General features: G+C 39.7%; 1 protein-coding gene across 1 annotated transcript; it reads right to left on the minus strand.

Annotated features, from left to right (window-relative positions):
* Positions 1–5,742: 5,742 nt before the first annotated feature.
* cass4 (Cas scaffold protein family member 4) lies at positions 5,743–19,734 on the minus strand. Its single transcript, XM_053652343.1, has 7 exons — positions 19,191–19,734; positions 10,296–10,640; positions 9,329–9,412; positions 9,081–9,167; positions 7,616–8,932; positions 7,388–7,474; positions 5,743–7,103 (listed from the first exon to the last, which is right to left on the minus strand). Exons 1-7 carry the CDS (start codon positions 19,194–19,196, stop codon positions 6,693–6,695), a joined length of 2,337 nt encoding a protein of 778 aa, XP_053508318.1. The 5' UTR covers positions 19,197–19,734; the 3' UTR covers positions 5,743–6,692.
* Positions 19,735–21,188: the final 1,454 nt, after the last annotated feature.

Below are 21,188 nucleotides of genomic sequence, written 5' to 3' on the forward strand. Positions count from 1 at the left end.
ATTTGCTTCTGAACAATGCGGTGACTCCTCTATTCCTAAAACATGGCTACACACCACTGCACACTGATGATATATACTCACTTGGTCACTTTCAGTAACCATTCGCAGTGGATCCTGGGTCTATCCTGGGAAGACTGAGTATAATGTGGAAATACACCATGCATACACACACTCACATACTGTACAGTGCCCTCCACTAATATTGGCACCCTTGGTAAATATGAGCAAAGAAGGCTGTGAAAAATTGTCTTTATTGTTTAACCTTTTGATCTTTTGCTTAAAAAATTCACAAAATTTCTCTGCTTTCATGGATATCAAACTATTGCAAACACAACACAGGTTTATAATTTAAAAAAAAAAACTTTGTTAAATATAGGTGTGCAACAATTATTGGCACCCTTTTAGTCAGTAATTTGACTACCTCCCTTTGCCAAGATAACAGCTCTGAGTCTTCTCCTATAACGCCTGATGAGGTTGGAGAATACATGGCAAGGGATCTGAGACCGTTCCTCCATACAGAATCTCTTCAGATTTCGAGGTCCACGCTGGTGGACTCTCCTCTTCAGTTCACCCCACAGGTTTTCTATGGGGTTCAGGTCAGGGGACTGGGATGGTCATGGCAGGACCTTGATTTTGTGGTCAGTAAACCATTTTTGTGTTGATTTTGATGTACATTTTGGATAACTGTCCTGCTGGAAGAATCAACCACGGCCCATTTGAAGCTTTCTGGCAGAGGCAGTGATGCCATGATGCCATGTATCCTTATCCTAACAAAATATCCATCCCCAAAACATTAAAGATCCACCTCCATATTTAACCGTGGGCATGAGGTACTTTTCCATATGGCTACCTCTCTGTGTGCTCCAAAACCACCTCTGGTGTTTATTACCAAAAAGCTCTATTTTGGTTTCATCTGCCCACAGAACCCGATCCCATTTGAAGGTCCAGTAGTGTCTGCAAACTGAACACGCTCGAGTTTGTTTTTGGATGAGAGTAGAGGCTTTTTTTCTTGAAACCCTTCCAAACAACTTGTGGTGATGTAGGTGACTTCGGATTGTAGTTTTGGAGACTTTCTGACCCCAAGACACAACTAACATCTGCAGTTCTCCAGCTGTGATCCTTGGAGATTTTTTGGCCACTCGAACCGTCCTCTTCACAGTGTGTTGAGACGATATAGACACGCGTCCAATTCCAGGTTGATTCATAAAATTTCCAGTGGACTGGAACTTCTTAATTATTGCCCTGATGGTGGAAATGGGCATTTTCAATGCTTGTGCTATTTTCTCAGAGCCATTTCAAATTTTGTGAAGCTCAACAACCTTTTGCCACACAGCAGTAATAAGGGAATATTCCTTGGTCTTACCCATTGTTATGAATGACTAAGGGAATTTGGCCTGTGTGTTACCTCATATTTATACGCCTGTGAAGCAGGAAGTTATGGTTGAACAATATACTGTTCCTAGTCACCCAGGTGTTCTAAAAAATGTAAAACATCAATGGGAATATACTTCACATATATTTTTTCATATGCATTCATAGGGGTACCAATAATTGTTGCACACCTATATTTTAAAAAGGTTTTTTTAATAAAAACGTGTTGTGTTTGCAATTGTTTGATATCCATGAGAGCAGAGTATTTTTGTGAATTCTTTTAACAAAAGATCAAAAGAAACAATAATGACAATTTTTCACAGACTTCTTTGCTCATATTTACCAAGGGTGCCAATATTAGTGGAGGGCTCTGTACTCATTTACAACAAGGGGCAATTTATCTTAACCAGTCCACCTATTTGGCGTGTTTTTCGGAGGTTGGAGGAAACCATAAAACACAGAGGAAACCCACGCAGACACAAGGAGAACATGCACTAAACTCCACACAGACAGGACCCTGAGCTCAGGATCGAATCAGGAAGCCTGGAGCTGTGAGTTGGCACCGTAAACCCAAATCTGTTCATTCAAATTGAGACCATGCAGATGTGTGTTTTGATGTTTGACAGTATTTTTAGTCCAGTCCTCCTCTGATAATGATTATGAGCAATGTGTTTAGCAGTTACACAGGCTGACATCATTACAGATAAAGTCTGAAAACAAGTTAGTTTACTTTATTCTGTTCAAGTTACAGTTGAGTGCAAAAGTCTGCGCTTCCCATTTACCAGTGTCTGGGTAAATATATAGATAGATAGATAGATAGATAGATAGATACTTACAGTTGAGGTCACAAGTTTACATATGCCTTGCAGAATGTAAATACTACTACTACTACTACTACTACTACTAATAATAATAATAATAATGAAAGGGGATCATAAAAATTACATTTTGTTTAGCATTATTTTGTCTTCTGGGAATATCTTATGTAGCATCTGAGGGGCAGTAATAAATGAAAAAAAATAAGAGCTTCAAACAATATTACAACAGTTTACACCGATCATCCTGTTCAAAAGTTTACATCCCCCTGGCACTTAATGTAGTGTGTTGCCATCTTGAACATCAGTGAATGTTTGCACCTTTTGTAATAGTCGTGTAAGAGTTGTGTCACTTGTCCTCAGTATGAAAAGATGGGTCTCAACATCATATAGCCGCTGTTGGAAAGAGGTCAAATATGCAGAAGATGCTGGAAAAGCAAAGAATGTGCAGGACCTGGAGGATTTTTCTGAAGAACAGTGGGCAGTTTAACTGCTCAGGATGAACAAGGGACTCGTGAAGAACTCTCACAAAACATAAACACAGTCGCTGATCATCCAGGTAACGACGCACGGTATTAATAATCAAGCGTGTGTAAACTTTTGAACTGGTTCATTTGTATAAATTCAGTTATTATTGTGTTTTGTGGACTAGATGTAAACATCTGTTATGTGAAGCTAAGCCTGCACACTGAGGCTAAGTGTGGCAGTGTTTTGCTACTGTTCAAAACCATAGGGATTGTTCCTGTGATGCATTTTTTTTTGACCACACCATATATTTATTTAGCAAAACAGGTTATATTTAGTCAAGCAATACATTATTTGATAGCCAGAAATTTGGCTGAAATTATACATATATATATATATATATATATATATATATATATATATATATATATATATATATATATATATATATATATATATACACACACACACACATATATATATATATATATAAAATGTGAAACTTGACAATAAAATTTAAAGAAACATATTTACAACACAGTGCATAGAAAGAGGGGGAAGAGAGAAAGAGAGTGTGTGAAATGTCATAAAATGTACAAAAGTATAGTATAGTATATTTCCCTACAATATACAGTAGCTTCCAGAACCATTTGTACTCCTAATAAAAATAAGCAGTATAAATGTATAAATGTATATATGTATATATACATATATATATTTTTAAAAGAATAACCAATGCAATAAGTACTATTTTGTGCTCAAATATACATTGTATATGTTTCGTTAAAAAAATATTTTTTTTCTTTTTCAAATGAAATGTTTTTAAGGCGAGACACTGCAGGTGAATAGGTGAAAATGTTTAATATGAAGATATTATCATGAAACTTTACCAATAAATTATATACATTATTACAGCAATTTTTTTTTTTGCATGAAGTTTTCTGAAAAAATACGTTTAGATATGTAAATAAGATACTCTCATTAAATATGCACTTATTCACATACATTTAAAAAGCAAAAATCTAGTTATTGAAAACAGTTATATTAAAAAGATGTATATTTCATTTTAACAAATGTATTTTTTTTTTACTTGTACTTTCCTTGCTTATTGAATTATTTCCGTACTATGGATAGCTGCTTACATCTTTTTAATCCTCTCTGCATGGAATTTCGGCGTTTTCATCTCTGTGTTTTTACTGTGTTGAGGTCTCTGTTGTAAAGTAGCGGAGCATGCCACGTGACGCATTTCGGCGAATCACATCTCCAGAAGTAAACTTTAAACTTCCATAGCCAATGAAATTCTGTCTCTTGGTTTAGAACAGCCTGTAGTTTCTCAATATTGGTGAGCTCTAGAAAGGAAATGTCTTTTTTGCCTGCCGTGTCTCGCCTTAAGTGGTAATGTTTTTAACCACAAAACACCGGTTTCAAAATGACCAGCATCCTTAAAAACATTAATATTTTATGACGCTTGCCTTGGACAGAATAACACAAGACTGTCTTCCTATAATGTGTAAGAAAGGGTTATAAAAAGGTTGGAGGGATCATGCACCTCTCCTCTGTCTCTTTTGTGTTAGAAAATTGTTTCCAGGGTAACAGGCGACAAAAGGATTTTTCATGTAGGCAACCTCATATTTATACCCCAGGGAAACAGACCATGGCTACTGCGTTCACTGTGAAAGAGAGCATCTGAAAAAGAATAACAATTTGTTTGCATCTATTGAAAATATTTCTTAGGCTGTCGCTAATTTTGGTACATATAGTGCTGTGAAAAAGTATTTGCCCCCATCTTGATTTCTTCTGTTTGTATGTATATCTCATACTAAATAATTTTAGATCTTCAAACCAAATACAACATAAATCAAAGGCAACCCGAGTAAGCACATTACAGTTTTCATTTATTTATTATTTTTATTGAAGCAAAATAATCACCCATGTGAAAAACTAATTGCCCCATTAAACTTAAAATCTGGTTGTGCCACCTTTAGCAGTAATAACTGCAACCAAACGCTTCTGATAACTGGAGATCAGTCTTTCACTTACTTCTAGGACTAGGACTTACTCCAATACTTTGGATCGTTGTCTTGCTGCGTAATCCAGTTGCGCTTGAGTTTCAACTTACAGACTGAAGACCGGACATTCTCCTTTAGGATTTTCTGGTAGGGAGCAGAATTCATGTTTCCCTCAATCATTGCAAGTTGCCCAGGCCCTGAAGCAGTAAAGCATCCCCACACCATCACACTACCTCCACCATGCTTGACTGTAGTTATGATGATCTTTTTGTGAGATTCTGTATTTGATTTACGACAGATGTAACGGGACCCCTGTCTTCCAAACAGTTCCACTTTCAACTCATCAATACACAAGTCATTCTCCCAAAATATTTGAGAATCAGTAAGGTGTGTTTTGGCAGAATTCAGATGAGCCTTAATGTTCTTCTGGGTTAACAGTGGTTTTCACCTCACCATTTTTGCTCAGTGTCTTTCTGATAGTGGAGTCATGAACAGTGATTTTTATTGATGCAGGAGAGGCCTGTAGTTTTTCCTCGATGTTGTCCTTGTCTCTTTTGTGACTTCTTGGATGAGTCGTCACTGTGCTCTTGGAGGAATTTTGGAAGGTCGGCCACTTCTGGGAAGGTTCACTACTCTGCCGAGTTTTTCCATTTGGCAATAATGGCTCTCACTGTGGTTCTTTGGAGTCCCAGAGCCTTTGAAATAGCTTTGTGGGTGGCTATGGATCAGGTGGTAGAGCGGGTTGTCCACTAATCGTAGGGTCGGTGGTTCGATTCCCGGCCCACGTGACTCCACATGCCGAAGTGTCCTTGGGCAAGACACTGAACCCCAAGTTGCTCCCGGTGGCAAGTTAGCGCCTTGCATGGCAGCTCTGCTACCATTGGTGTGTGAGTGTGTGTGTGAATGGGTGAATGAGACACAGTGTAAAGCGCTTTGGAACCGCTAAGGTTAAAAAAGCGCTACATAAGTGCAGACCATTTACCATTACTTTGTAACCCTTCCCAGACTGATGTATTTCAATCATGTTCTTCCTCATCATTTATGGAATTACTTTCAATTCTGGCATAGTGTGTTAATGGGTATGAACTTTTAACCAACTTCATGCTGTTGAAAAAGTTCCATTTAAGTGTTGATTTGATTGGTTTGCAGTAATCAGACCTGGTTGCTGAACCCCATTATGAATGCAGTTTCATAGATTTGGGGAATTAGTAACTACGGGAGCAAATACATTTTCACACAGGCCCAGTTGGTAATGGATAAGTTTTTTGCTTCAATAAAAAAAAACATTATAATTTAAAAACTGCAGTTTGTGTTTACTCAGGTTGCCTTTGTTTTATCTTAGATTTTGTTTTAATTTCTGAAATAATTTAGTATGAGATAGACACCAAAAACAGAAGAAATCAGGACGGGGTAAATACTATTATTTAAAGAAAACAGTTCTACAGAGGGTGATTTTGGTTTGGACAATGATAAACAGCTTCTCCTATTGTTTACGTGGAAAAGCAGAATTATTGTGTGTAATGTGTATCCCCTACAGTCTTTATTTTTGCTCGTTTTGAGAAGGATGACCATAATTTTGAGGGGCACTGCTTATTATTCTCACTGAAATTCCGGCTACAACATCTGATGTCAAAAAAACGCGCACGTTCTGCTTAAGTGAAAAGAATAAACCCTACTATCTCAAGATGTAGTCAACTGTAGTCAATACATTTATTTATGCAATGGCACACTTGTACGCTGCTTGTGAAAGATGCTATAATCTTAATTTGAGACTAGTGCTAGTCTAACGATTTCTCCACCTAGTCTTGTATTTTATTGCTTTTTCCAGTGTTGCTTTAATAAATATGCATTATACATAGCTGAACGTGCCACATAATTGCACTAAATGCTTTACTTTTTGTTGCCTCACGTTGTTATTTTTTCTGACACACTTATAGAAGAACTGACAGAATAAAACAGATGTCACTAAAAAAGAGAAGACTGCCGGTATGAATCGGACTGAATGCACCACTGCTGTCCTTCCACAGACCCCTTAGCTGTCCAGAGATATGCGAAAATGGTGTGCCCTCTGAGCCAGCTCTTTGGCAAAGTCCTTTGCTTCCTGGATTGCCACTTTGTCAGGAAAGTGCAGCGCTGCTTTTTTGGTGGCTACTGCCAGTTGCTTGAGGAGAGCACACAAGTGGTTGCTTTTATACAGTAGTTCATGACTGTCCTGCATCTTCTGGGCTTCACAAAAAAGTGTGTCTATTAGCCTCTGGCCCGCCATGATAACCAGCTTACTGTGGGATATGAACTTCTCAGGGGGCTGTTGCTCCTCCAGGCTATTAACAAACACAGCAATGGCCTTCTTAATGGCCCCAAAATACAGACGGCAGTGGTCAGAAATAACGGGTCTAGGCGGTTGGCTTGTGCTGTCAGGGCATGTAGGCTCTGGTTTGGAGGCCTGAAAATTACAAGCATAAAGAAAACATTGAGACATTCCATTACAAAGTTGTGTGTGTGTGTGTGTGCGTGTGTGTGTGTGTGTGTGTGAGCACGCACACAGGATGGATGCAGTTGTAGTTAAGAAGGAAATAAGCAGTTGTGATGAAAGGGTTGACCTCCAACTTTAGCATCTACAGCAAATTTGTAAGCATTCAAGAATTACGTCCAGGGATCCTGCTGACTCTGATGTCTGTTCCTTTTCAGGACACAGAATTGGCACATATAAATGGATAAAATCATTACCTGTTCTCTCTCGTTTCCTCCATTTGTGTCCGATTTTATGTTGTTTTTTGCTTCACTTTGCTGTTGCTTTTCAAATTCTGTCTTGGCCTGTAAAAATGATGAGAGCAGACGAAATAAAAATATGCAAAGGTCAATGTCTAAGCATATAGAGCTGGATTTTTTAACTTGACAGACACCAGAGGTATTCATATCCAAACTCTTGAAACATTTTAGACAAGGCCTGTTTACCTGAAGTTTTACATAATCATCATCCCCCTCTGTATCCAGCAGTGGTTCGTTCTTGTCAAGGTTTTTTCTCACATGTGGTGGACTGGTGTTCTTTGGCATTTCTGGCTCTTTCGAGGAGTTTCTGAACAGAAGCTTGCTGTTGGCATTTATAATAGACACCAACCGTTTAATGTCTTCTGGCAAAGTGCGGGCCACCATGACAAAGCGCTCCAGCTGGTCTGAAGACTGCTGCTGCCCGAGATCCTGAGCCAGGGCATCCAGAGCCCAGCCCAAGCCACCAAGAGCATCCACAGATGTCTGCAGTATCAGTCCTGAGTCCTCCACGATAGAGAGCTGCTTCTGGAGCCTGGCCTGCAGGTTAGAGTCAGTGAGCCGCTGCGCATTACCTCGAATATCCAGAACAAAGTTGAGAAAGGACGTGACTGAGTTGGCCACATCCTCTGAGGCTGCACGGATCTCCTGGAGGTGCTGGTCCAGGTGCTCACGGCTTCTCCAGCGGCTACTTACGAAGTTCATGAGTTTGGGCACAGCCTGGCAAACTGTTTCCTGAAGTTGCAAAAGCCTTTGGGCTGTTTCCTCCGGGGACAGTGTGATCTCGCGCAGTGGCTCTGGTGAGGGGGAGGCCAGCAGCAGAGAGTCACAGGAGCTCCTGGAAGAGCTAGAGGTGGTGGAGGAGGTGGACACTGTGGAGTTCCGTTGGTTCTTGGAAAAAGGCACACCTCTGCCATTCTTCACCTCGTTTTCAATGGTTATTGCCCCCCTCTCCTGTAGTTCTCTGGACAAAATAATATTTCTGCCCCATAATGAACGTCCTCGAGGATGATCAGGCCTTGGTCCAGGTTTGCACCTGTATTCCAGAGGTTTAGAAACATTTTCAGAATCGCCTGGGTTTATAACTTTCTGATTTGGGAGTGTTAGTCCATTCAGAATGGGTTCTCTTTGCTTGAGGCTAGGTGGTACATCATAGATGCTTTCTTTCTCTGGTGGGGTGGAGTCTATCCTTTGTTGTGCTTTCTCACTACATTTTGGGAAGTCGTAGAGCAAGCCATCAGAGACTGCTGCGGGAAGAACACATTTTGGGGGCGTATCATAGAGCTCTTTTCCAGAATGTGCACCTTTGGACGAGATTGTGCCATAGAAACCACGTTCACTGATAGGTATTTCAGGCGCTACAGGCACATCATATATCTGCTCAAACTTCCGTGGGTTAGGCAAAGAGCTGTATTTGGAAAGCAACTTTAGGTGTTGCTCACTTTTGGAAGGAACAGGAATGTCATAATTGTGGTCTTTGGATGGTGTGGGTGGTACAGCATAAATCTGTAAAACATTAGGAGACTTTGTTACAATGGAAAGATTTTTGTATTACACTTGTAATATGCTACACGCGGTAAACCTTTGAGAAAACGTTGATTTTATTGCAGATATTTAAGACAAAATAGAACTGACTACTGTATTCTGCACATACATTTTTGCATGGTGTCCATATGCTGTTGTCCATGATTTCATATGTCTTCTGAATGTTAGTAGCTGGTGTAGGCCGTGTTGATAGTGGCTGTATTTATGGACAGATATAAATCGTTACTCATATTATTATTAGTCAATCATTAAGAGAAATAAAGTAGTGTATGAAAGTGTTTGTATAATAATATTGAATCATGTATTAACAGTAGTACACATTAACTTAATTGTTCCATTGAAAAAAGAGAGTCTTACTAGGCACAAAGTGCCTTTTCTCCCAAGGTTAGGAACAGCATACACATCTGCACTGGGACTGGAGCGATCACGAGCAATCAGCATCTTTAAAACACAAAACCAAATGTACATTTACATTTATGGCGTTCGACAGACGCTCTTATCCAGAGCCATTGACACAAGCGCTTTGAAGTCTCTACCAATAAATACATATTGATAGTGGTTCACTAGGTAACGGAGTAAGAATACCAGCAGTCTAAAAACCCTGTTTGGGAGGGAATACGGTAACAAAAGCACACAGAAACCACAATTAAAATAATACTAATAATAAATAAATAAAAGTGCTAATTTAAGTGTTTTCTCAAAATCAAATCTTTATGTCACCTTTGTACCATGGTATTTTTTTTCCCCTCAGGGAGCCATATTAGGACCTGTTTTTGAGCAGACATACTAAGCTCGGTATGTCTGCCGATTTAACCCAGTTCTCTAATTAAAAACACAAAGCACATTAACTGGAAGAGAACTACCGTAAAGGTAAAATTTCTCCCTGGAGCATGGAGGGAAATCAGCAATGTGGGCTTGCCAGCCTGACACCTCTCTATCCCCCTCTGTCCTTCTGCTGGTTGTAGTTAACGGTGTCTGAAGTCTGTCCTCTGGGTTATTTTATGGGCCCATAAAAATGCTCAGGCAGAGGCCGAGTCAGAGCATCTGCTAGTGCTTTATCCAGCAGGGGTCACCACATAACTGCCTATTAACCTGCAGTTGTATCGCTACCAGCTCTTTTCTTTTCTGTGGTGTAATCTTGATGTTTTGCGACTTAAACTGTACTAGTGAATCCTGTCAAGTTAATAACTGTTTACCTTTTCTCATTAAAAACCTGAAGGGTGCATATCTTTTTATCTTTTTTATCATATCTTTTTATCTCCACTACACCAACATGCACTCTTCTTCTTTTTTTTTTTTTTTTAAAAAAAAAAAGGATGTATACCTTGTTTAGAGAGCGGGTTCTCTCCAGCGTTGCAGATTTCCGTGGGGAAAGGACAGGATTGTGCACACTGTGTGTGGATGGCGCCCTGTAGACCTGTCCCATGGCCTCGTAAGTTGGGTTTGCATCTAATGATGGACGTGGGATTTGATAGATAGTCTCGGATGGCGAGAGGAGCCGCAGTCGATTGGCCGGCGCCAGGCCTTTCTGGCCATGCAGAGAGCATTTCCACCAGCCTACACTGCCCTCAACAGTTTGCTCTATCACCACAACAACATCACCCTTGTGGAAGGCCAGCTCATCTGGGCTTTCAGCTGTGTTGTCATAGAGTGCTTTGGCGAGGATGGTCTGGGGAGAAAACGTGACATCATTTATATTCACAATACAAAAACTCTGCACAGAGACAATGCACAGGCACAGGGGCTAACGGGGATGCTAGTGCCTTCCCGAAGTAATGATCAGAACAAACAAGGCCTTTGTGTGATGGTGATAATAGGCCCGGCCATAGCTAGGCACTACTAGGAATGTTAGTGACTTTATTCCTTAGATTGTGGCCTGAAACAGAGCCTCACAACATATGAAGTCATAGCCACGTAATCCAGTGTATAATCCTTCCTGGGACAACAGAATGTAAAATCAGGTCTGGTTTCACCCTCCTATTATGTTGGGGGAAAAAAGGGTACATCCATTATGTTATGGGTCAAAATGACTTCCACACTTTAAATACACACAAAAACAGCAAAGAACAGCTTAAAACAGTAAGCTTTTATTACGGCGTGTCTGAGACAAGCCATATGAAGAAATATGTGCATATAAGTTCATGAATGTATTTCAGAAAACTCTCAAGCTGACCCATAACATAATCGGAGGGTTAAAAGTCTCACTCCATTCTGAAATGTCTAATAACAGATTGTCGATGAATCATGGTTAGCATTCTGTTTTTATCTGTTGTCTGTCATCTTGTTCCTATGAAAGTCTGCTTGTCAAAAAAAGATAAACATATTTAGATAATTAGTCACTCATTAGTAATCCATCACAGTCCATTTAGCTGCAGTAGGATGGCAGTAGTTACAGGCAGGTGTAACTAGCTACAAAAGTTACTTCATGCGTCTGGCTTTTTGCTTCCTGTCACAGTTTCCGTTGGAGAAATAAAAGGAAGCTGTTTCCCCAGTACTTCTCCAAATAAAAGTTCCTGTATATCTCAGAAACCCCCAAAACGGCATGATATAGAAAGCAAAAGGCAAAACAGACCTGTCCAGTATATCAATCGCTAATATTACAATTCGAAGTATCGTTCCGCTGTTTATTCAGGAACTTATGTACAAGGTTTTGTAGGCATACACACCACCACCTGCAAATCCTAAATTCAGCACAAACATATGCTACGTCCAATATGCACAAACACACGTGCACATGGACATGCACACACACTTGTGCATGTGTCCCTTTAACCCGGGTCCCATGTGTTCAGAAATTCCTCAGCAGCAACAGTTACACACACTCATTAACTCTACGCTGTCTTCTCCATGGCCAGTGTAGGGTGGAGACACTGATAGATATATATATATATGTGTGTGTGTGTGTGTGTGTGTGTGTATATATGCATACAGAGCCCTCCACTAATATTGGCACCCTTGGTAAATATAAGCAAAGAAAGCTGTGAAAAATTGTTTTTATTGTTCAACCTTTTGATCTTTTGTTCAATAAAATCATAAAAATACTCTCCTCTCATGGATGTCAAACAATTGCAAACAAAACACAGGTTTATAAAAAAAAATTTTTTTTTAAATCTTTGCAACAATTATTGGCACCCTTTTAGTCAATACTTTGTGCTACCTCACTTTACCAAGATAACAGCTCTGAGTCTTCTCCTATAACGCCTGATGAGGTTGGAGGATACATGGCGAGGGATCTGAGACCGTTCCTCCATACAGAATCTCTCCAGATTTCAAGGTCCACGCTGGTGGACTCTCCTCTTCAGTTCACCCCACAGGTTTTCTATGGGTTTCAGGTCAGGGGACTGGGATGGTCATGGCAGGACCTTGATTTTGTGGTCAGTAAACCATTTTTGTGTTGATTTTGATGATGTTTTGGATCATTGTCCTGCTGGAAGATCCAACCACGGCTCATTTTATGCTTTCTGTCAGAGGCAGTCAGGTTTTCATTTTTTATTTTTCCATGTGGCTACCTCTCTGTGTGTGCCAAAACTGCCAATGCTCGTGCTATTTTCTTATAGACACTCCCCATTTTGTGAAGCTCGACAACCTTTTGCCGCACATCACAGCTATATTCCTTGCTCTTACCCATCGTTATGAATGACTAAGGGGATTTGGCCTGTGTGTTACCTCATATGTCACCCAGGTGTATGAAAAAGAGTAACATATCAATGGGGAATATACTTCAAATATATTTTTTTCATATGAATTCATAGGGGTGCCAATTATTGTTATATATTTAACAAGCTTTTTTTTCTTTCATAAACCTGTGTTGCGTTTGTAATTGTTTGAAATCCCTGAGAGCAGAGTATTTTTGTGAATTGTTTGAAGAAAAGATCAAAAGCTTCAACAATAAAAACAATTTTTCACAGCCTTCTCTGCTCATATTTACCAAGGGTGTCAATATTAGTGGAGGACACTGATATATATATATATATATATATATATATATATATATATATATATATATATATATATATATATTAGTCTTATATGTGTTCAGTGACAGACAAATGAAGCAGCTATGGAAACCATTTGGACTTTTCCTGTGAATCATAGTTTAAATGAATAAGAAGTGATGAAATATTAAGAGGAATTCAGCAGAGTTCTCAGTGCTGGCGTTCTCTACCCACTCTGTCTTATGTCATGAACTTCTCAGTGTGCTGTGAATTCCCCCCAGCTTCCGTTAAAATGCTATTTTCATGTACCCGATATGAGCATGTGCTTCTGACATTCGAATTCGAAGTGACCAATTACTCTGAGGGTGGACAGTACTGATCTGCAAGTTGTTCGGATCCCACGGCTCACCCTATCCTCACTCCCCACACGCGGCTGCCTTCCTTCCTCAGTCGTCAGCCTCCCGCTGATAAGTCCTACCAGCGACCTTAAATGGAGCTGGCCTCTTTTTGTAGATGAATCTTTGACAACAAAGGCTCTATTGAGTTCAGCAGGCTGACGTGACAAGCACCTGTTGTACTGCACTGCTTTTAGCGTACCAATCACAACAGCCATACAGCTACATTGTGACTCATGCGACACGTCCCAGGTGGTGGTCAACACATATCTGGCCAAAAAAACCACTATTACACACAAAGTGTCAGAATATGCGATGTATTTTAATTGTTAAAAAAACAAAAAAAACAAGTATGATCTCTGTTTCTGCTGTTGATTTAGACTCCAGTGTACTCTTTTTATGAGGCAATGCTTAGATGGTATGTGGAGGTGCCTTCGAGTGCGTGTGTGTGTGTGTGTGTGTGTGTGTGTGTGTGCGTGCACACTATACTGTTGCTGACTGAGAACATTTCCAAGTCTGTGTGCTGTGTGCGACGTGGTCACAGTCAGCTGTGAGGTGTTGGGATTTCTCCACGTGTGTTTGTGGGGATGAGGATGAGACAGCTGGCCGGAACTTTCTTTCTGCAGCTGTCTCTCTCTCTCTCTCTCTCTCTCTCTCTCTCTCTCTCTCTTTCTCTCTGAGTCATACGGACAAATAAGTATGTTACACTGAGGGTAACATGAAAACTATGATATCATGCTTTGACACTATACTAGTGTCTTTGCTCATCCTTCTTCTGGTCTAATTATGGCCTGCTTGCAGTTGTGTGTCAGAGGCTTCCTGAAGAAAGCTACAGTTCCAAAATACTCCATTTAGCAGTAAGCTGTTCTTTTTTTTCCTCAGTTAGGAATTACTATGAAAACACTGTGTGTTTGTGCGTGCATGTGTGTGTGTGTATGCAGGGTTGCCAGGTCTCATCAAAATTTCCAGCCCAAATGCATATCGAATCTGCAAAAAAAAAAAAAAAAAAAAAAAAAGACCTGAAACTAGCCTAAAACCATTGGGCATGAAAAAAGAGAGATGCCATTTTCTTCTTTTTCTCAGTTTTGCATGGGAAGCAGTGGTGCGTGTGTGTGTGTGTGTGTGTGTGTGTGTGTGTATTTGTTTGCAATATCTGCCATTTTTATCATCGCCTATTGCTCTCACTCACTTTCCGTAACCGTTTGCTCATTTTCAGGTTCGAGGTGGATGCAGGGTCTATCCTGGAAATACTGGGTGAGGCGGAAGTTCAGCCTGGATGAGATGCCAATCCACTGCAGGGCTGGAACAGCCATTATTCACTCCATAATCCCATTTTCCCTCTCCTAATCTTTGCAATACGTCTTATAATAGAAATGGTTCTGGACATTGTAGAGGCTGTCTGTAGGTGGGGTTTTTTTTTTTTTTTTTTTTTGGTGTTTCAGCCCCCAAAAACCACCACTTATTGATTTGCTTTTTCCACCCACAACTTTGTTCCATAACTAGCCAAATTTGGCATAAAAACTGACTGTACACTGACACACTGTGTATTGTACATGTGTCAGTTTGTGTGCTGTGTGAACTTGTACTAGCACATCCTGTGTGCTGCGTTATGACGACAATCAAAGTCCATTAACTGGCTCCAAAGGGGTAATTCCTATGGGAATTATGCACCCCTCCCCCACCCCCAATTCACTTTAACCTATGACCTTGGGAGTGAGAAATGTCTTGCGCCAGCTCCGCACCTCTCCACAAAATAAACACATAGTTATGGCAACCCCAGCAAAGGAATCTAGGTGTAAGGCAATAAGGATGCAATGCAAAGAATGACAAAGACATAAAGAGGATCCTCACTTTTATGAGAATAGTTTCAAGAGTTATGTGACCAGCGGTCATAGTGTGCACCCACGTCATCCAGGTCAGCCATCTTAGGAACGTAAATGGGGATACGGAGGGAGGATGCTGGGACTTATGGCCCCTTCAGGCCCCAGCTTGTCTGTGTTACTTGCCTTATTAGCTGCGCTGGTATTTCCTGTCTCTGAACTATGACAAATATCATACACAAACACCATGTTTCTCAGAGTCTGCTTTCCGGGCTCCGATGTTTTAATTTATTCAGCAGTAGGATGCTATTCCTCTGAATGATCGAACGCTGTTTAGATTTGGATAGTGAACGCTGAACATCGCTCAGCTGCAGGCTTCATTTACAGACTGGACTGTGGTGAAGAACACCTGCTGAGCCATAACAAACACAAGATTTATGACACATTTTCCATTTTCTTGACCACATGCTGCATAGAGAACAGAATAGAGATATGCAGAAGATATTAGACTTCCAGTGCAGACCAACACTTTGCTTGGTCTATGACAGATGCATTATTTCGCTGGTGGGATAGAGTCTCTCCTATACAGTAAATGCATGAATGCATGCACGTTATTCTAGAAGAAGCGATGCCTTGAGTGAGTGGGCCTTCTGCTGCCACATATGCTTATCAGTTCTTGAGGTTTAGCTTAAAGCTGACTTCCTGGACCCGCATGCCTTCTGTTTTTGCGCTGTCTTTACCCTCGCCACAGTTTTAACCTCTTCCTGCTACCATGCTTTCCACAGTGAGGTGACGCTGTGTGAACTACAACCTGAGCCACAAATATCGCTCTTTTCTTTGACCCATATATAACAAGGTTAGTTTTATTAGTGAAAAGTAAAACTAAAAAAAAAAAAAAAAAAGGTTTGTTCAGAACAATTCAGACAATTGATTCTTATTATTGTAGATTAAACAATGCATCATTTTCTACCAAGCAAGTTAGTCGTGTTTTCATATAATCAGCATTATCTAGTTAACTAGCAGCCAGTAGTGTATGTCTGTCATAGGTAATTAATAATACTGTATAACAGAAGAGCAATGTTCATTACAGACCACATTCTCAAGCTGGTTTTGACCAGATTGGCCAAATTAAAAGGGAGAAATCAGAAATATTTGCAAAAAAAAAGGAAAAGAAGAGGTTAATATGAGCAAGATTAATGAAACTGAGAAGCCACACGTGGTTTGCAGTCGGTTACATGAAGGCTAAAGATAAAGTTTCGCAGTATGAGAACTGGTGAGAAGAATGAAAAAAAAATATATATACTATGGCATTGAAGTAGCTATGTGATGTTTAGTGTTGGGTGGACTAGAAAGAAACGCACTGGTACTATAGGATAAGCGGTAAAGAAAATGGATGGATGGACTAGATGGATTGCAAGAAATCCCAGGCGATTGATGTTATGAGCATATTCAGTAGATTAAAAGTTTAAAATGATGATTCACAGATGCAATAAATGCAATCAAGCAATACATAAATAGTAAAGGGATGTTTCCTTGCTTCATGCCACCACATATTCGAATAGGCGTGTAGTCAGATTTACCATCGTATGACGGTGTGAAGCTTGGTGCACAATTTAAATATGGAGAACCCTTGTCCCATAGCAACTCATATTTAGATCAAATATCATAAATAATCTGATTATTTAGGTCTCAAAATTTGAACAGTAAACACAGCGAACTTTTCAGGGTCAATTTGAACCATATTTCAACACCAATACAGCACAACCAATTAACAAACAACCACAAAGCTGATAATACTGTACTGTATGTCTGAACTCATGACCATGAACCAGGTGAAGAAGAAAACCTGATCTGATTGAGCAGTTCACCCTGACTCCTGACTCTGAATCCAATCACTTGGATTCCACACAGCCTCACTAGTATTCCACACAGCTCCAGCTATAGTTTACACGATAGCCAACATGATGCTCACACAGTCAGAGACCGAGACAAACATCTGGAGACCCAGACGTCCATACAGGAATCGGTTTAGACACGAATCACGTCACCGGTTGAATCCGAAGTACGCATCGCGTTCTTGTTGTGCTTTTTTTCTTGTAAGATAGTTGCAACTGGAGGATGAATCATTGAACATCTCGCATGGTGGGAACAAGATGGGAAATGAAAGTATTTGCAAAAGTGCTCAGTAATTTAGTAATTTAGCTCACGAGGACTGAATAGAATGATTCATGATCTTTCGTGACAATTTATAGCAACAGTAACCTTTAAAATTCAAAGGGTCCAGTGAGATTTGCCAATTCATGGCAGATTTAATATCTCTTAATATATCCACGATGATTTTGCAAGCGTGACACAAAATTCGTAGTCAGAATGAACACTTCTCTTTCTCAGAATAGAAATTGTTTTGTACAGTGCTGTGCAACAGTCTTGTAAAGGCATGTGTAAAGTTGGTGTGACCTCACTCTGCAATTAAAACTACCTTGCGCAGTTTTTTTTTTTTTTTTTTTTTTTTTTTTAAATTGGCTGGTAAGTTTTAGAAGCTGTCACAATTCTCCAAAACACTTAAGCTGTTGCACTTGCTTCTTTTTCCTGCTCCTATACAAAACAATACAAGTCTTCATTATGTTTTTATCTAAAAAGTGCGGAAATGCCGAATGCTTAGAAACCTAAAATGAGCTCTTATCTGCTAAAGACATAAAACAAACATCTGGCAACAACAAGAAAAAAATCATCTGGGCAAGTGAAAATATTTGAATATAGTCAAATGTATCTATACGATCACAATAAATCAAATATAAGATCATTAAACTTATTTCTGGACATTTCAAGCTTGTAGTTTGTTTGTTTTTTTTTACTCTATTGGCAGATATATTTTTTTTTTACTTCTTTTTAGAAATAAATGCATAAAATTAGCTAAATTATCTGCCAGTAGAGCAAGACTATTTCAAGCTAGAAGTGAGTATACACGCCTTGAAGTAGGTTTAATAATCTTTGATTTGTTGTAATCGTATAATATACATTTGACTATGTTCTAGGTATTTCCACTCGCTAAGAGGTCAAGTTCTGCAGTGAAGACAAAAGTTATATAAAAATGTCCCGGATAGTGTCTGAGACTCTTACACAGTACTGTATGTCAAATCTGTGTCAGTGTGTTACAGCAGCCTCAGCACAACATTTGGCCCAGACTGCTGATTTCCACTCGTCTGCACGTTGATTTCACATATTCTAACGGAAAGCATCTAGTTAACGACACCCGTAAAATCCAGTCTCAGCACTCTCTCTGTCTCAGCCAGAGGATCATATTACACTGCACTGATACAGGACCTAAACAAGGCTGGGGGGGCTGGGGGGCTGGCGCGTTGAAAGGAGGTCAGTGGGGCGCATGGGCTCGCAGCACATCCTGAAGACCTATATACTGACAGCTGGAGGTCCAGGGACAAAATATGACGCTTATAAAGTCATGAGGTGAAAAAGTAGCCACATTTCTCCAGTCCTTTACAATGAGAATCCAGTTCATTTGCCAAGCAGATTAACATACTGCTATAGTGATTTGCTTGGCAAAGGGTTTTGAATGCAGTGCAAGAATACAGGTGAGTACTCGAGGGGAAAAGGTCCTGCAGTTGCTCACTGGTGGTTCAGGGATCTGAACACATAACCTTCCAGTCACTAGCATATTACAGCCAAACAGTGACCGGGCTGCTGCTCTCCATGATATATTAACAAGCAAACCAGTGTTATTCTTGAAATAAAAATGAATAATTTGAACGACTAACAGTTAGTCCTTCTTTCATCTATTCCGTAAGAGTGTTCATGAAGCATACTGTCCACAACTACAATTTATAATAGAACAAGCTACAGGTAATTATATCTGCAGTATACTGTACCCTGACTGTGTATATAGAAATAAATCATTGGCGTGTGCATAAACGTTTGCCTTTTATTTAGCAACTACATCATATGAACGGCTTCATAAACCTTTAAGCTTTATATGAAAAATATACACATTACAATGCAATTCATGTCTTATCCGAGAGAGACAAATCATTGAGTTTATATAAACAGTGCTTACCTCCATTTTTGATGAAGAGAAAAGTACAATTCCACCCAGAGGTCAATTCAGAGCTTAAACATGTCTGACAGATGAATTAAAGTCTGCTTCTCTGACTAAAAAAAAAAATCACCCTGTAGCTGTGCATCTGTCTCTCTCTCCCTCTATCACTCTCTCTCACACACACGCACACACACACACACACACTGTCTGAGACTCAGACTTCACAATAAGGGGCGGGGCAGAGAAGCATGCAGCGACATCATATACTCTGCCTAACAAACAGCTCCGCCAATCACACATTCCTCTACAGTTTTCCCAGCCCCATGTGCTATGTCACTCCCTCTACTTTTCAGAGAAAACATCAAGCCTGGGTTGTGAACTGGGGAAGAACGTACTTGCGGTCGTTTTTCCTTGGTGAAAAGAAGAAATCGGCTGGTCGATTCCTGAAAAGTTTAAGCAACATTTTACACTGAACTATTCGCACGGTACTCTTTGTTAAAATTTTCCATTCTGTGGGAACTTATCTTCTGCTTTTGTCTCTTTGCAGCTCGGCGTCTGGGTGATTTATTCTGAATGCTTTATTTAAAAGGCTGACATTCCCAGGCGTCTGAGCTTTGCTGTCAGGACACACACAATGAAGCAAAGCCTTAAGAATGACCTGCTGGGGGTTGGGAGGCATAGAGAAAGACATTAGAGGAGATTTTACACACTGACCTTGTATTTACTGACAGCAAGAGTGTGAGGCACACACTTAGTATTTACTGACCAAATTCTACCAGTTTAGTTGTGTGACAGAAACTAATCCAAGCACAGAGCTGAGCAGTGTGAAGGTGAAGGCCTGATGGCTTTCTTGGGATTTGAAAGTCATAACCTTTCGAGATTTAGTAGAGAATCTTAAATGCTGAGTGCAGAAGAGGAAAGAAAGCGCCGTGTACCAGACGTTCTGGCGAGAACACTAAGTAGGCATGAATAAGTGTTTGGAAGAGAGTACTTGTAGTTACGGACAAAAGTCTCGCAGAAAACTCTGAGCAAATCCTCAGCGATGCTGCAAATGAAGAAAACTCACACACAAAATCTCTCTGCAGTCCATCTGTGATTTCAATGGAATGTAGAATATTAAAGTGAACTAATAATGGTGGTTCTATGCTGGTTGTTTTCCAATAACAGCATGTCTCAAAGTGTCTTATTCCTCTTGTACCCACAGCAATTATATAACGTGTTATTTATGAAAGGAGGACATGTCAGGTTGTTCATCTAATGTCGTGGAACATCCACGAAAGAAATTCTTGTTATAGTTTCCTTTATAAACAGCTATAATCAGTCTTTCCGTAGTCTTATTAAGATAAAAACAGCAGCCTGTCACATAACTGAGAAACTAACGTCTTGAAGACTCTCACTGTGCCAGTGAACTTAAAGAAGCGACTTTTACTCAAAGCTGTGATAGTAACTGAAGTGTTCGCTCATGAATGTTAAATAAAAGTCTCCTTACAGGAAGCTTCCCCACAGCAGTGTTTACATATTTTTCGTTGCTAAAGTACACTTTTAAAAAAAGAATAAATAAATAAAAATGAATCCACTTATATACCCCTGTGTTTTTGCATTTTTTTCATTGATAAATTACATTTGAACAAAAAAAAAAAAAAATCCACTTATACATCTCTGAGTGTGAAACAGCTTGCTAGAGAGCTAACATGCTTAATTTACTGTGTATCGTTTTAACAAACCTACGTAGCTCACCTAAATTCTAGAAACTAGCCAGCTAACGGATAACCATATTACATTCTTACTGAGGAGTTGCCTATAATGGACACATTTAGCTTCTCGAACTCAGGAAAATGGGCCAAAATTTAAGATTTAACTAAGACTAAAAAGTCAAAAGTTGTAAAATGCCTGGAAGAGGAATGCAGCACACTACAGATTTCGAAACCTTTGAGGCGTGATCACCAGACAATCAAACGCTTTGATATGAATATGCATGGTCACAAAAAACGTGTGGAGTAGAAAAGGCGCAAGTTG

Source organism: Ictalurus furcatus, chromosome 21 (assembly GCF_023375685.1).
Source record: "Ictalurus furcatus strain D&B chromosome 21, Billie_1.0, whole genome shotgun sequence".
Taxonomy (NCBI): Eukaryota; Metazoa; Chordata; class Actinopteri; order Siluriformes; family Ictaluridae; genus Ictalurus; species Ictalurus furcatus.